The following is a 16,926-nucleotide window of genomic DNA, read 5'->3' on the forward strand; positions in this document are numbered from 1 at the left end:
CAACCTGTTGTGCTATACCAAAGAGAAATTTAATCTGTCAGGGTAGTCTTGGAACCTTAGCCCTGAAACCAGCTCCTTTAAATGCTATATTTGCTGAATCAAACGGTGGAATTACAGGAACTCTAGTCTTCTCCATTACTGAGTTTCCCAGAAACACTGAAAGCTAGCACCTTGAATGGAGAGCACTTCTTGATAATGAATAGCTAGAATCCATTCAAGCATAAGCCAAGCCTCTTTGAAATGCTACGATAATAGTACCAAGGGTCATCTCAATACATTATCTATTTCTCCAAGATAACAGCAGAGAGTCAGCTTCAGGATCTCTTTCCTCTTCCCCATAGTAGGCGGCTTTGCTCACTTCCATAAACTAAGCTTGTACATACCAAGCGTCTGGAGAGTAAAATCCTTCCCAACCAGGAGGAAATTTGGGGCTGGTGGCTTATCCCTCTCTTTCAGGCAATCAATGTTTCACAGACAACTGGTGCAGGTCTCTACAGGCAGCTGGACAGCAGTGGATTATGAACCAGTACGTTCTGAGGACTTGTGTGAAAGACGGGCTAAAGGTGTTGGACTAAGTTAAGTAAAACTGGTTTTTCAGGTAGGAAGGCATATCTACTGGGCATCTTGTAGATCTCTTTTCTCCCCACCCCATTACATTTGTATCCTAACTCAGCAACACCCACACAGTAACACCCATACCCCATTTTAGTCTCAAAACAGCTCAGCAAAATAGGCAGAACAGCAGGATGGTTGTCCCCTGGCTGGACTAGGGGAATAGATTGCTAGTGGTCTTTTTCACCTGCCACCTTGGTATTAATAGTATTTTATGCATTATTATTATTATTATTATTATTATTATTATTATTATTATTATTAGGGAAATTATGGGGTTTTATTGTATTTTTATTCTTTTATTGCTTGTAAACTGTGGTGAAAACAGTTGAGAATGGTGGTATATAAATCCAATAAATAAATAAGATACAGTAGCTGGCAAATGCTCCCCCACATTCCATACAAGAAAAAAAAGGGCTATCCCATAATTCAGAACTAGGAAGAAAACAGGACACAACAGGATTGATTGTTTTAGCAAGTAAATAAATAATTCCTGAATAGACTGTGTCCCTCCTGCCAACCCCCTTTTTTCTTGGCCAAAGAGGCAGTTTCCTGAGGGCCGGAGAAAACTGCAATTGAGGTGTGGTCCTAGGAACAGGCTTGCTTTCGACCAATATAGCTGTTATTTTGATATCTAATGTACTTGCATACAAAGGCACTGCAAAATATGGCAAATAACCGAGTTGGTGTGCTTCACATCTCTCCCTAGTTAATTTGCCTTATGAACATGGAGAGAGTCTTTAATTGTATTGTAACAAATTCTGAACCAAGGTGAGAGACTGACAAGTCTATTCTAAGCAGAGTTAATCTCAGTGACTTTTAAGGGTGTAACTCTGCTCAGGACAGCACTGTGAGTATCACAACTGAAAGGCCAATGCCTTCTTCATAGATGTTGGCTGACAATATCTTCCACAGCTTAAGGACAGAAAAATACTTACCACAACCTGCAACATCTGATCATTCTGAGCTGTAGGGGCTTCAGTTAGCATCTGTGACAGCGTCTGCATCAGTGTCTTCCCAAGGAGAACAACAGAACCAAACATGGCAGCTATGCCAAAAAACATTCCTAGACTAAACCTGAAACAAATATGCCAAAGTGTCATAAGATATTTATCGTGCACTGCTAAATTTTTAGTCATCTTTGCCGGTAAGTGCTGAACCCCACGAAAACTGCAGAGACTCTACCAATCACAGGATCGGGATTTCATCAGCGCACCCAAATCAGCCTAGCAAGACCAGCACATCCACGACCAGCCCTCCAATCCTCCCCACCAAGAACACGTATTCATTGTTGGGTGGCTTAGGCCTCAGAAAAACCTATTCAAGGCTTCAACAAAAGATTATTCTATTTCGACATACAACACTATGTAAGCAATCAGTCCCAGGACAGTAACTCGAATGAGCAGGATACAAAAGAATTTCCAGTAATTGTCTTCTACAGGCCTGACTTATTATTCTGAAACAATACCATAAATAAAGAAATCTGGGTTTCCATCTTCCCCAGTTGTAAAACAGGCGGTTGAAGAGTGCAGTCTGCCATCGCACGTGAAACGGAGAGATGGTTAGGCCATACGATGCAAGCCGGTCTTCGTAAGATGCCTTCAGGGAGGAAGACGACTGTAAGAGAGAAAGGAAATCAGTTTTACAAAGCAGAAATTTCAAGTCAGGATTGTGTCTGTGCAAGCCATGCTCTGCTGCATCTCTTATTTTCATTTGTTCCAATTTCTTTCTCTTCTTCTCTTTTTATATTTCCTACTCAAATGAGTCTACTTTCTTCTCAGAGCGCCATGGGCTGTTCTTCAAGCCAAGTCATTAAAGCACAGTGAATATGTACAAAGACTCGAGATTCATGGAGGATAGGTCCATCAATGCGCTGGTGAGTAAAGGAAACCTATGGATTCAGAGGCAGCAAACCTTCAAAGTCCACTGCTAGAAGACAACATTGGGCCCCTGTGCTCTATTGATGGACCCCCACGGCAACTAGCTAAAGACCTAGACCTTGCACTGATTCCAAGCCCTGGTTGCTCTTTTCCTCTGGCCCCCACACTGAACCTTCTGTTCTCTATCGGCTGGTTTGCAGACCTTATTCTTGTCTCTTGCTTTATTGGCCGTCTGCGTACCCTAGAAACCCTGGGCAGAGTAACAGTGCCAGGCTTTGCCCTGAATGTGACAATAGGCCTGAAATTAATTTCTATTCTAAGAAACCTCATTCTTATCCGTTGCATATCCTTTTCTCTTTTTCACTCCTCTTCTCCTTTTGTCTTTGCTTTCTTGTGAGAGCACTGGCAGAAAACTGAAGTAAGAATTATATCCTTTTCATTGCCTAATTTTGGGGAGGGCTGCCTCAACAGAAAGGATGCAGAAGGGGGAAAAAACAGCCCCTCCATCTATGTTTTTACTCATTGAGTGCAATCCATCTTGCTGCAACTTTTAATGTTAATGTTTATTGTTATATTTTAAGGGATTTTAGGGGATTGGAATGGTTTTTATTATTTTATTGTAAACAGCTGTGAGTCCGAATGGAGTGTGGCGGTATAGAAATATGAAAATAAATAAATAAACTGCCCTATAAAAAGGAATATCTGCTTCTGAACAGGATCAAAATGCCTTTTAGTTATCTGAACTTCTCTCAACCCCTCGCATTCCCCAAAATATAGGCTTAGGACCAAAGAACTGGAGGTCATAATATGTAGGCAGTCTCAAGTAATATCCCCTCTCACTACAGATACAGTATTAAAGGGGAAATCTCCATACATCTGAGCTGAAGGGAAGGGAACCAGCCTAATGAAAAATGCCCAGCCCCTCAGAGGCAGAATGGGAACAACTGGACTTATCATGAACGTTTCTTCTACTCTAAGGAAGAGAGGGCATCCTAGCATGGGTGATGCCCACTGATTACTTAAGAAGGCAGATTTTAATTCCATACTTCCTGTATCCAGTGGTGATAAATAGCATTTTTTAAAATTTAGAAGTGCTATACAAATATGTAAAGGACTATGTAGGGTTAATTCCTCACAGAGCTAGATTGCCTTGGGTGACAGCCTGCTCCAAGAGATCTGATTGGTTAATATCATCTGAGCAGATAAAAACTTCTGAACTGGATGCTGAGAATTCATTTGCAATTCAGCCCTGATTGAGAGAAATTTAACACAGGCAGAACTGGGGAAAGTTGGCAATAATGACTAGGTACTTAGATGTAGACTACCATTCAGGCCAAGAAATAGAAAAAGAAATTCTAATAATAGAAGTTTCCCTACCCAGTTAAAACAGGGAGTTAGCTCTGAAGAGTAGAAAGATCCCTGGTCTGGCGTGAAATCTTAAGAGCTAATTAAAACTCAAGTAAAGTACCAGTATGTTTAGAGATGGGGTTCGGTTACTGGATAGAGTGGACCAGCCTTCCAGAAACCAAAGGAGTCAGTGAATGTTGGAGTGTTTGTGAAAACACTGGAACAAAAGCTTCTCATCCTAAAGATCCTAAGTCACTAGGAAAAGCTTGTGAAACTCTCAATAGTCTGAAAAGCATAATTAGTTTGTGAAAATCTTGATTTTCTTCAGAGCTGTCTATATCGAGTGACCTCAGAAATATTACTCCTGATTTCAACTGACTCATCCCCTCCAACACAATAAAACATTTTATTAATTTGTAATGTTAAAATGCCAAGAGTGCCGTTTACATCAATCCTTTCCTCAGGTTCCTGGGCTGAGTTAACAGCCAAATATCATACTGTGACAGGGTGGAACAGCCAGAGTTCTTCATGCACAAAGAAAACAGATCACTAGGGCAGCTCAGTCAAAAAGGGAAAGAAAATGGAGGGGTTGACTCTGAGCAAACTCTATGGGGACTGTTATGATAGAAAATGAAATACCCATATAATGCCCTCTTATAGAGGGGCACTGAAATACTGTGTGCATTTCTGGTCACCATTACCAAAAAAGACATTACAGAGCTGGAAAAAGTACAAAAGAAGGCAACTAAGACCATTAGGTGATTGGAGCACTTTTCCTAGGAAGTAAAACAGAAGAGTTTGGGACTTTCAGTTTTGAAAAGAAGCAATTGGGAAGGGGCACATAAAGGGGTTTATAAAATTATGTACAGAGTAAAGAGAGTGGACATAAAGAACTTTTCCTCCTTCTCCCAAAACACTTGAGCTGGATGGTATCTAATGAAGGTAATTGGCAGCCATATATTTTAATAACTGTATAAAGTGTTGTGAATCTACTGCCTGAGGATGCAGTAATAGTCATAAGCAAAGACAGCTTTAAAAGGAGATCCCAGATTCCTGGAGGTTAAGTATACCACTTTCAGAGACAATATTCTAAATACCAGTGCAAAGAGACAACATCAGGGGAAAGCCTTGGCCTTTGTGCTGTTGGTCCACCAGAGGAACTGCCTGACCAGTGTGAAACGGGATGCTGGGCTCAATGGACCAGCAGGGTCTGATCTGGCAGGGCTTGTTTTATATTCTTAATGCCAACTACAAGGGAGTCAGGACTCAGTTTTGGGTTACAATCTACAGTCTGAGAACTGCTCCTTCAAACACTACTCTTCAGAGACACCAGACTTAAATCAACAGAGGGCTCATAGTGTGGTAGTAAGTTACTTCCTACATGGCACTACAAGCTTCACAGATCTGCTCTGTAAACTCTGTATTTCTATACAAATGATAACTTCATTTAGGGATTTAAAAATTACAAAATCATCATACAGTCCCCAAGTGAAGCACACAGCATTTCACATTTTAACACTCTCTAGTCACCTTGTTCATCCTCCTTTTTTTCCTATTAACTGAAAACTCACATTCAGTTTGACATTTCCCCTGCTGCATTGCCCCTTGGTTACTTATCTAAGGAAGTTGTAATTTTATGTTAGAGATGTATTTTTTTCTTTTAAAAAAACCATTCAAACATATTAATATTATGCAGAATGGAATTCAGCTGATACTAATACAAAGTTTTGTTTTCTCTATTAGTGGCCAATGCTTACTTTAAAATAGATGGCCTGGAAGATGAACACTCCATCTGGCACTTGGAATGCAATTCGATTTGACTGAATCCATTTAAGTAACCTCAAAAATGGTGCATGGGGAGGAGTGTAACTTTACGAATTGACCTCCTACAATCCCTCTTCTCCCCTCCCCTCTCAACTTATCTGGGAGTGCAGAGTGAGGATGTTGTCTTTCCTCCTTTTTTTTTTTAAAGCAAAAGGCCCCTATCCCCTTCATGACAGGCCGCTGCTCAACAGCCACACCGTTGAATTTCTGCCCTTAACCCAAACAAATAAACACCATCGGGGAAACCCAGGAACCTTCCGAGTTATTCTATGGCCATTCGGCAGCTTTTAAAATTAAGCCCAGCGTTAGCCGCCCCCTAGTGGCCGAACGTGAGCGGAAAGCGGCGCCGGGCAACCGGCAGGGCTCCTACGCCTTCCTCTTACTGTCTGCTGCTGCTGCTCAGCCATGCGCCTGTTTTCTGCTCCTACCCAAGGAGCCATCGTTCTCTCCCTCCTAAGCCTGGACAATCCTTTCCTGGGAGGAAAGGGGCGGGGGGATCGGGACGACCTTCTCACCTTCAACACTGTGTCGACCAAGTACACGACGCACCAGCCGCCCAGCACACACACTACCACGGGCATCGGGATCATATTAGCGGCGGCGGCGGCGAAAATGCTACGGCGCACGACTGCACGAATCGCCTCGGTTCTCCTCCGGAACGAAGCACCACGCGGAACTACTCGGTGCAACATCCATTTCTCGAGCAGGGCACTTCCGCGTGTAGCACACCAGGAAATAAAACTGTAGCGGGGCTGCGAGCAAGGGGCTGCGGTTTTGATGGTTCCGTAGTGAGGTTTCTGGTTCTGCGTGGAAAGGCTCCTCCGTGTAAAATCGAGAGACAGAGCAGTTAATGTAAAAATTCAAGCGAGTTATATTAGGAGCTCCCTTGTTGTTGCCGCGCTCCATTCACTCGCCCCCAGGGTACGCTGGGAAGCCAGAACAGCCGTATAAACCAAAACGTCCCAGGCTCTTGTAGCCAACCTCCAGGTTAAACCTGGATTTCGTCCAGATTTACAGCTGATCTCCAGACGAGAGAGAGCAGTTCATTTGGAAGAAATGGCAGCTTCAGAAAGAGGGTTTAATGACATTACATCTCTGAGCTCCTTATCCTCCCTGAATTTCACTCTCCCAGACAGCACCCCCAAATCTCTAGGAATTTCCAGAGCTCATGTCCACTGGCTACACAGTGCCAAGGCTGGCACAGGACAAAATTCAGCACTGTTGAGGTCTTCTCCCCTGGGCCAGCTGCACCTGAGTGGTACCATGCAACAATACTCCACATGTGGAGCAAAGGTGCTGAAAGTAAAGAAGGCAGGGTTAGCAACCCCTTTAACAGTAGTTGCAAGAAGGTAGAACGGGGTGATGGAGAAGCTTAAAGCCAGTGTTTACTACACAAGCAGAACATATTTTTTATTTATCAGCATGTGTGACAAAGAATAAGTATTTTGGAAATGTAGTTATTAAGATAATGTGACAAAACAGCTCCAGTGCCTTCAAAGGCTGTGTGGCATTCCCAGATGCAGCAGTTGCCATTTCTGTTGAAATGTATCAGCAGTTTAACAGTTTAGAACCCCTGACATGAGATATGACATCTCTCTCCCCCACACACACTTTATTGAAGCTTCTACAAACTAAATCACACCTATGAATAGAGAGATTCTGTTACCATATCTCTATAGCATAACGAATATCTATTGATGTCCTCAATACACACTTAAATTTACCCTAATAATGGGAGATGCCAGTAGGAGTTATTTGCTTTTAAAGTACAGCATAATATAATTTAAACTAGTCCCATTTCTTAAAAAAGAAAAAAAATCCCAAAGCATGTAATGTTCTTGAACATGTGCAGAATGGAGGAAGATGTTGGACATCATTTGATGTCCCCTTTGGGGAAAGAACTAAATATAAATAAAGAAAAGTAAAATAAACTCACTGATCAAATTAAACACATGTCATCATCAATATATGTGATTCTCAATCTGACCCTATGTGTGGATTTTTTAGTTCAGTTCAGAAACTGAATCCATGATCCAATGTTACTCGCCCTGACCTGACCAGGAAAGGGTGGGAAATAAAAACAAAATTATTGGTATCTTTCTGCAAGAAAAGCCCTGGATATGCATGACAATTCTGAAATCTAAAAAACAAAATCCATTGGACCAAAAAGCAGTTTACTGTAAAGGTAAACCAAAGCTGCCTTGGTGTATGTTTCTGGCATCCATGCTCACTTTAGCAAACAAATATTTTATAAATCATTTACTCTATTTATTTTGTTGTTGTTATGTGCGAAGTCGTGTCCGACCCATCGCGACCCCATGGACAATGATCCTCCAGGCCTTCCTGTCCTCTACCATTCCCCGGAGTCCATTTAAGTTTGCACCTACTGCTTCAGTGACTCCATCCATCCACCTCATTCTCTGTCGTCCCCTTCTTCTTTTGCCCTCGATCTCTCCCAGCATTAGGCTCTTCTCCAGGGAGTCCTTCCTTCTCATGAGGTGGCCAAAATATTTGAGTTTCATCTTCAGGATCTGGCCTTCTAAAGAGCAGTCAGGGCTGATCTCCTCTAGGACTGACTGGTTTGTTCGCCTTGCAGTCCAAGGGACTCGCAAGAGTCTTCTCCAGCACCAGAGTTCAAAAGCCTCAATTCTTTGACGCTCGGCCTTCCTTATGGTCCAACTTTCGCAGCCATACATTGCAACTGGGAAGACCATAGCCTTGACTAAACGCACTTTTGTTGGCAGGGTGATGTCTCTGCTTTTTAGGATGCTGTCTAGATTTGCCATAGCTTTCCTCCCCAGGAGCAAGCGTCTTTTAATTTCTTTGCTGCAGTCCCCATCTGCAGTGATCTTGGAGCCCAGGAAAATAAAATCTGTCACTATCTCCATTTCTTCCCCTTCTATTTGCCAGGAATTGAGAGGGCCGGATGCCATGATCTTTGTTTTCTTGATGTTGAGTTTCAAGCCAACTTTGGCACTCTCCTCCTTCACCCGCATCAACAGGCTCTTTAGTTCCTCTTCACTTTCTGCCATTAGAGTGGTATCATCTGCATATCTGAGGTTGTTGATATTTCTCCCTGCAATCTTGATCCCAATTTGTGACTCCTCTAATCCCGCATTTCTCATGATGTGCTCTGCATACAAGTTAAATAGGCAAGGCGACAGTATACAGCCTTGCCGAACTCCTTTCTCAATTTTGAACCAGTCAGTGATTCCATGTTCAGTTCTCACTGTTGCTTCTTGACCTGCATATAAATTTCTCAAGAGACAAATAAGATGCTCTGGTATTCCCATCTCTTTAAGAACTTGCCACAATTTGTTGTGCTCCACACAATCAAAGGCTTTAGCATAGTCAATGAAGCAGAAGTAGACGTTCTTCTGGTACTCCCTAGCTTTCTCCATGATCCAGCGTATGTTGGCAATTTGATCTCTAGTTCCTCTGCCTCTTCGAAATCCTGCCTATTTATACATAATGTTTTATACATTATTTATACATAATGTTAAATCCTTGGGTTCAAGGAAACCAGGACCACTGGGAGTTCAATCAGCTCTTTATAAGGGACTCAGCATAGTGGCACAAGAGGCAAAATTGAACTGAGAACCCCCTGAAAAACCCCTATACAATTGAGAACAATGGATCTTCACACTACTATACACTATTGGTCAATTTCAGTTTAAACTAACTAGATCCCAAGAGATTGGTCAATTACATTGCCCGCTCTTATCCTGCCTCAGACCTCAAGCTTGGCCCTCAGTAGAATCATTAACAAAACCACATACATAACATTGTATCTTTAAGAAAGGACAACTCAGTGGCCATTGGGCCTTGCTAGCCTTCAAGATTGCTGGCCTTCAAACCTTGGTTTTGGTCAGTAAAAGGCAGAGGGAGGACTCTTTGCAGAACAATGTTGGCCTCACAGTCCATCCCTGCTCCCTTCCCTCCTCTTGTGGAGGGAGAACTCATTGAGACCAGGACCAACAGCTACTGGGCAACTTGATGCCAAGCAATTTGATATATTGGCCCATGTACATTAGGGGCTACCAGACAACTTAATGCCATACAGCTCATTTAGACCCAACAGCAGCTTTCACAAAACTTGTAACTTGGCAAGAAGAAGAAGAAGAAGAAGAGTTGGTTCTTATATGCCGCTTTTCTCTACCCGAAGGAGGCTCAAAGCGGCTTACATTCGCCTTCCCATTCCTCTCCCCACAACAGACACAACAGACACCCTGTGAGGTGGGTGAGGCTGAGAGAGCCCTGATATTACTCCTCGGTCAGAACAGTTTTATCAGTGCCGTGGCGAGCCCAAGGTCACCCAGCTGGCTGCATGTGGGGGAGCGCAGAATCGAACCCGGCATGCCAGATTAGAAGTCCGCACTCCTAACCACTACACCAAACAAGGCCTAGCAGTAGTCCTCATTTAAGATGGGTACAAATCAAACCATGAAGCAAAACCCATGATAAATTTTGCTCCCATTTATGGTTCATGAAAGAAGTTCGTGACAGGTTGTGTCCAACTTTCTAGAGTGGTTCATGGATGAAGCAAGAAAGTGGGGGTTTAAAGGGACTCCAAGGTCCCCTTAAGCCCCTGCTTTCTGTTCCCTGTGAAAGTCACAAAAACAGCTGAGCAGTAGAGGAGGTGCTCTCCACCATTCAGTTGTTTTGGGCTAACTTCTGTAGTCGCTTTAAACTTTAAAGGACTTCAGAAAACAGCCTGAAAAGCAACTTCACTTCAAAGCGACTACACAAGGCAGCCCAAAACATCTAAACTGTTTTTCATGTTTTTTGTAAACCCCATTTAAACAGACTGTGGTCCCTTTCAGCTGGGTTTGCAGGTCTGTAAATCACAAAAACTGTTTTGGTTTGTGGTTTAGCCACAAACCAGATTGCATTTTCCTGGTTTGTACCCTTTCCTAGTTATCATATATCTCTATTCTGCCATGGAAACTTGCTGGCTGACCTTGGGCCAGGCACTTCCAGCCTAATCTATCTCATAGAGTTCTTGTGAGGATTAATTAGAAGAGAGAAAATTTAGTGAGAGTTCAACTATCACAGGGTATGTGGAACACATACCTGCTCTGGGACTCCCTGATCCTGGTTCCCTCCTTCTCTGTCATAGATACACAAATGTTGAAAGAAAGGAGATATTCCTACAAACCATGGACTTCGGGTCTGTATAAAAATCTCAGACTTTCAAATGCAAACCTGCTGAGGACAGAGCTTGAGACCTGAAGCAGGATCGTAAGCCTGCAATGTAACTGACCAATGTTCAGCGGGATCAGTTTAAAGCGAAACTGACCAATAGCATGCCCTGGCAGGAAGAGCTATTGAGTGGCTTGTGTTTATGAATTCGGATTGGTTGTGGGTTTCTTTGGTTCAGTTTTAACTCTTGTACCATCATGCTGAGGTCACAAGAAAGAGCTCAAATCACTTCCAGTGTCTGTGTCCACCCTGAATCCACAGATTCAACAAGGACAACCGTTTTCTGTCTAATTGCAGACCACTCTGTCCTGACCACAGCAGCAGGTAGGAGAAGTTGCTGTGCTGTTTGAAGAGAGCCAGGTCTCACACAGCATTGTGGGGGAAAGAGCTCAATCCATGGTTGTACTTGGCTGCCTCTAATCCAGTTAATTAGAATTTACGCATATGTGAGTATGAAGCAAATATAACTTATGTAATCTTGTATAAGATAACACACTTATTTTTATATTTTGAAATTATGCCAATTCAAAATCTGAGAACAATCAAGATTAACCTTGCCATTTCTCCATCCATGGCAGGCAATCACATACCCTTGAGAAGCTGAAAAGTGGGAGGAAAAATGACTGGAAAGTGGCCTCCACAGGGATGCTCCAGGAATTTCCCCTCATCTCTGTGTTATTTAGGGACGGCCACCAACCACAAAACAACAGTGTGGTTTGTGGCCAAACCAGTTCAGCTCATAGTTTGTGGGCCCAGTAAACCTCATTTAAAGGAACTGCGGTTTCTTTAAATTGGATTTCAGAAAGCAGCAAAAACAACTGAGCAGCAGGAGCACTCCCAGCCATTCAGGCTTTCTAGTGCAGTCCCTTTCAAGTTTAAAGAGGAAGCGCCTGACCATTGCTCAGTGATTTTGGAGACCCACCCACCCTTCCCCACTGAAGTTACCCTCCAGACCCCTCATTGGAAACTCATCCAGGAGGCCAGTGGAGGACAAGGCTGGCAGTGGAGAAAGGGCAGCTGGCTGAGATGGCTGATGGAGGAAATGATTGCAGCAAGCCAAGCAGTGGCAGCAGGGTTGTGGCAATGGGCCATAATGTCTGTACAGGAGCCAGGTTCACCCCAGGCTGGGGATGGGGTGAGATGCCACTGGTAGGAAAGGAGGCCATTCCAGCCTAGGGATCATGTGGGTTGGGTATCCTCCATGGCCAGCTCACTTCCTGATACATCCAGCTTTGCCACCCCCACCACCAGAAAACACCCAACTCACAAGGTCTCCAAGGTGAAGTGGCCTCTTTCCCTGCTGGTGCCACCTCCCCTGCCCTGGGCTCAGCTCAGCTGCTGTACTGCTGCTATGGCCCTGCTGCCAGTTGTTTTTGTGGCTTTCTGCTGTGGCCAAGAGCCAACACGAAACTCATGAAAGTTTCTGTTTATGAGAGAACTGCTGTGTTGTGATTGGTGGCTTGCTGTGATTGACAAGCCTGCGTTTGGAGTGACTAGATAAGAAAGAAAGAAAGCAGGAGGGAAGGAGAGAGAAGCGAATTGTAAGCGTGGTGCACATATGCTGATAGCTTGCTCCACTTCTGAGAATTTCCCCGAGCATGTGCAGAACACCCCTGTGGTTGGCTTGGCCAACTCCCCGCCTGCTGCTCCAAGGCCAACCATGGGGCCTTCGAAAGACCCTGCCCTGATGGACTAGGGGTGGAAGCTTCAAAGTGTCCACCAGGCCAGGAATTTCTGTACGCACATCAACTCTACAGCTCCACTCATAGCTGGCCTTGTCACAGCTGCAGGCATGTGCAGATTCCTCTGGGGTGTCCCTCTTCTGCCCTCCCTCTGACTGAGGCACTGGCCTGGTGGCAGGACTCTTCTGGAAGGGCACAGAGTGCATGCGCTTCATCCACACCAGCCCTGAATGCCATATCCCCTCAACCCGAGGGGGCTTAAGGCTGCACAGGATTGGAGGCACCTCTCGCAAAGTATATATTACCTTGCCAGAACCTCGCCCTCAGCCCCTGCCCAGCTCTCTCTGCAGGGCACAGATCTTTTCACCCCACCCCACAGAGGGAAAGAGGCCTCGCCTCGCCTCGTTCACTCCCTCGTCTTGCAGGCTTGCAATCTGCTACTACTAGTCGCCAAAAACCTCAATGCATCAGAGCTTGCTTTGGCACCCATCTTCCGCACCCCTTGGAAGAGTGTACAGAGGAGCACATGATGCAGCTGGCCGGCTTTTTTTGCATTTCCCTACTGGGGGGAGGGGCACGGAAGATGGAGAAAAGCTCATTCCACCCACTTAGTCATTTAGGGGCCTCTGTGAGCTTTGGATGTTCCTCATGCAGGGGTGGATCTAGGGGTGCAATGCAGCCACCTCAGCCTACCTGCTCTGTTTAGTTGCAGTGGCGAGCATGGGGTGGAGTGGGGCAAAACAGTCACCTCAGCTTCCCTGCTGTGCTGTTCACTTCCAGGGGTGGATGCAGGGGTGATTGAATGCAATGACACATCTGCAGAGTTCTATTTCACTCCTTCCTGCCCCCCCCCCAATATAGATGTCTCCACATTAAGAAACGTGAATTAATTCCCTAATATTACACATTCCACAGTTGAAAAATCCAATAAAATGCCATGCCACCACACACTGAATCCATTTTTGTATACCCTTCCAGTTATCCTAGCAAATGCCTGTTTAAAATGTTTTGAAAATACATGCCTTCATAATTAGCCTCTTAGCTTTACAATTATAAAGCTACATTTCTGACACTATCCCACTGAATTTCACAAAATTATTTTAGAGTGGTGGCATAGAAAAAAGCAGAGTTTGCATGTCTTCCTGATTCACTTCCTAACACGGAGCATCAAAACATTTACAAAACTGCTTGAAAAAGCAACAGTGGTTTCACATTTTGAAGTGCCCACAAAACATGACCTCAAGGTGAGTTCACTAACACTTTCTGCTTGACACTTGAGCCCCAGTTTCAACTAGGAGGGAATGAAGTTACAGGATGAATCCGACTCTATATTTAGGAAGAACAACTGTAAGCTATGACAGGAATTCTCTTTTACACTTGGCTTCTAAACTCAGCTCTGCTCTAGCCCTGGAAGTGCTCTCAGTATCAGACACAATCCAGGCGGGACTTCATCTGTTTCAACCACCTGTGAGGAATCAGAGGCAAGAACCGCCAGCTGACCAAAGAAGGTGTCTCACTAAGCTCAACAGGAGGTGTAGGTATTCACTCACTTGAGAGGTTGGAGCTTTTCTTGTCTAAATAAACGTAAGCTCAGGGAGGGGGGACTTAAAAAACAAGTAAAGGGGTGGCTGAAGTAACACAGAGCTAGGAATTGGAGGAATTAACTATATTTATCATTATTTCAAGCTCTTTTGTATCAAATCAATAAACTTACAAAAATATTATTGCAATTTTTTTTTAAATCTAGGAGACTTTAAAATGGTAAATAAGATTATTATTCTGTACAGTATCCAAACTAGGTAAGTGCCAACATGAATCCTGTAGAAGACCACTTTTTGTAGCTGGCAGAAGCTAGCCAATGAAATTGTTTTCCATTTTCTTATGGGTATCTGCTTAGAATATTTTGAACTTTGATTCCCCCCCTTGGTTAGTTGTCCAAAATATAAACAAAGTTATAGCAGCCACTTTCTATTTAAAGTACTCCTTAACAAATGCTACAAGGGTGACAGTTTGACATTCTGGTAGCAATGAAAACTTTACAGTGCAATCGCTTCATGAGTAGAAAGGTTCCAACATGGAGTTTTCTTCTCTTGCTGAAAGTACAAGTCCGTCTCCCAGCCGTATGGCTCCTGGCTTGCTCTTTAATAAGGCATTACAGCAGAGCCTTCTGTCTGTAACTCTTGTGGTGGTTTTATGCATACAGCGGGGGAAGGAGGAATATTGCTTGTTACTTTTCACTTTTGCCTGGGATGGAGTTACGAAAGGTGGAAGTTACAAAAGTGCTTCATGTATATCAACTTATTTAAAGCAAATGGAATAAGAAGTCACTCAAACAGCTGCACATCCTTCGGCACCCCTCTCAGGAATTATTTTTAGATGAGGCAGAGAAGATAATCCCTTCTTGCTGCTGCTTTCCTTTCTTTTCTTTTCTTAAAAAACAAACCCTTTTCTATCCCTGATTCCTGCTCAGAAATCATGGGGATATTTGACTGTGAAGTAAAATGTTAAGTAGTTATAAAAAGAAACAGAAGTGACATTGACGGTGGACGTAGATCATAAAAGGTAAGGCTTGAAAGAAATCCGAGTGTGTGGGAAATTGGATTAAGCTGGGAAATGTTTGTTTAAATATTAGGTGTTAATAACATCACTTAGACTGCAGGATGCTTTCCCATAAGTAAACTAGGTTTGAGGTTCATTATTTTATTTTGGGTTAAACAATTTTTTAAAAACTATCCTTGTAACCTGCCTTCAACTATGAGGAAAGGTGGGCTATAAGTATTTTAATCAACAAATTGAACAGCATGAGGGTTACTTAGGAGCAGGACTGCTTAGGAGTGCTCCCTTAGTTAGGCAACTTCAGGAAAAAATTAAGGAATAGAATGAGATTACTTTGATAGTTCCCTTTTTGTGCCTGCGAGTTAGTGTGAGGGTAGAGAAGAGCAGGAAACTCTTCTTCAGAGCTTTCAGGTGTTGTGTTGGAAGAAAAAATAACTTTACTTCAGTGCTACTCAGATGTATCAGGCTACCTTGTGCCAAAGCTATGGTCAAAGACAGAAAGAACAAGCTGGAGTCACTACTCTGTGTAGTCTCTTACACTTCAATGTGACTGGAGGATCTGGTGTTGTACACATTACTCCCCCCCCCCCCGTGTGCTGGACTGTGCAGGGAACAGTGCCTTGTGCAGCATTTCCATGTGCAAGATTCATAGATGTGGCTGGATTCTGAGGGCTGTAAAAAGAGTCAGCTGCCTGTGCCAACATGTGCTAGGCTGTTTTATCCATGCAGTCCACAGTAAAGATGCAATAGACTTTACCCTTTATTCCTAAATATTTAAACTGGTACCAGTACTAAAGGGGAATGAAGCAGGGATGTAGCTGAAGAAGGTTGTCTATTTTTACTCATCAGCACCGTGTTGTCCTGATTTCTCTGGCAGTAATGAGGTCAGCACTAACTGGCAGAGGAGAAAGATGGGCTCTTCTAAAAGCAATCCTGCATAATTGTGCTTCTCTCTTGAGGAATTTGGGTCTCATTGTGCAATGTTCTTATTGGCTTGCATTAACTCTAAGATTACACTTAAGGTTTTATATCATCTCTTTAAGAATGGAAAGTGCCCCTAGAAAACTGTACATATCTGTACACCGCCCGTGGCGCCGCGGGCGCCACGGACTAAATAAAACAGTAAGGGGTTCTGGGGCGGGATGTGTCCGGGATGAGGAAGGGTCCGGATTGGACCCTTCCTCATGACAGACAACCGGAGGGACCAAACGGCAGGCGCGAAGCGCCTGCCGATTGGTCCCTCCGATTCCCAGCCCCAGCAACTGCGAGCCGCGCTCAGCGCGGCTCGCAGTTGCTCCCGGCCTGACGTGGTGAGAGGCGCGAAGCGTCTCTCACCGCGTCAGGCCGGCCCCAAGGAAGCCCCCGCCGCAAACACAACACAAGACTCCAGCCGCCGAGAAGCAGCAGAAAAAAAAAAACACCCCCGGAGGAGCCTTTCGCCGCTAGCGCGACGAGAGGCAGCAGAAAAAAAAACCCCTGTCGGAGCTCCAAGCCGCCGCGCCGACGAGAGGCAGCAGAAAAAAAAAAAACACCCCCGGAGGAGCCTTTCGCCGCTAGCGCGACGAGAGGCAGCAGAAAAAAAAACCCCTGTAGGAGCTCCAAGCCGCCGCGCCGACGAGAGGCAGCAGAAAAAAAAAAAACACCCCCGGAGGAGCCTTTCGCCGCTAGCGCGACGAGAGGCAGCAGAAAAAAAAACCCCTGTAGGAGCTCCAAGCCGCCGCGCCGACGAGAGCTAGCAGAAAAAAAAAACCCTGCAGGAGCCTTTCACAGCTCCAAGCAGCAGAAAAAAAACCCCGGAAGGAGCCTTTCACAGCTCCAAGCAG

The 16,926-nt window shown here is 44.3% G+C and overlaps 2 protein-coding genes across 7 annotated transcripts in view; one reads left to right on the forward strand and one right to left on the reverse strand.

Annotated features, from left to right (window-relative positions):
* The window catches only part of MBTPS2 (membrane bound transcription factor peptidase, site 2), a 33,688-nt gene extending 27,163 nt beyond the window's left edge, over positions 1-6,525 (reverse strand). The window contains exons 1-3 of one of the 2 annotated variants that reach the window (XR_013232002.1): positions 6,179-6,525; positions 2,081-2,229; positions 1,551-1,689 (exon numbers count right to left, since the gene is read on the reverse strand). Coding sequence is in view for 1 of the 2 variants with exons in the window: in XM_077343044.1 (XP_077199159.1) it covers positions 1,551-1,689; positions 2,081-2,229; positions 6,179-6,355 (465 nt within the window). In the remaining variant the exon portion in view is untranslated. The remainder of the gene's footprint in view (positions 1-1,550; positions 1,690-2,080; positions 2,230-6,178) is intronic. The other variant, XM_077343044.1, reaches the window with a different exon arrangement.
* A 7,400-nt stretch (positions 6,526-13,925) lies between these two features.
* Positions 13,926-16,926, forward strand: part of SMPX (small muscle protein X-linked) — a 107,591-nt gene continuing 104,590 nt past the window's right edge. For 3 of the 5 annotated variants that reach the window (XM_077343061.1, XM_077343063.1, XM_077343060.1), the window contains exon 1: positions 13,926-14,081. The gene's annotated coding sequence lies outside the window, so the exon portion shown is untranslated. Of the gene's footprint in view, positions 14,105-14,813; positions 15,110-16,926 lie in introns of those variants that run through there. The other 2 variants (XM_077343064.1, XM_077343065.1) reach the window with 2 other exon arrangements.

The sequence above is a fragment of the Paroedura picta genome, chromosome 6 (assembly GCF_049243985.1).
Source record: "Paroedura picta isolate Pp20150507F chromosome 6, Ppicta_v3.0, whole genome shotgun sequence".
Taxonomy (NCBI): Eukaryota; Metazoa; Chordata; class Lepidosauria; order Squamata; family Gekkonidae; genus Paroedura; species Paroedura picta.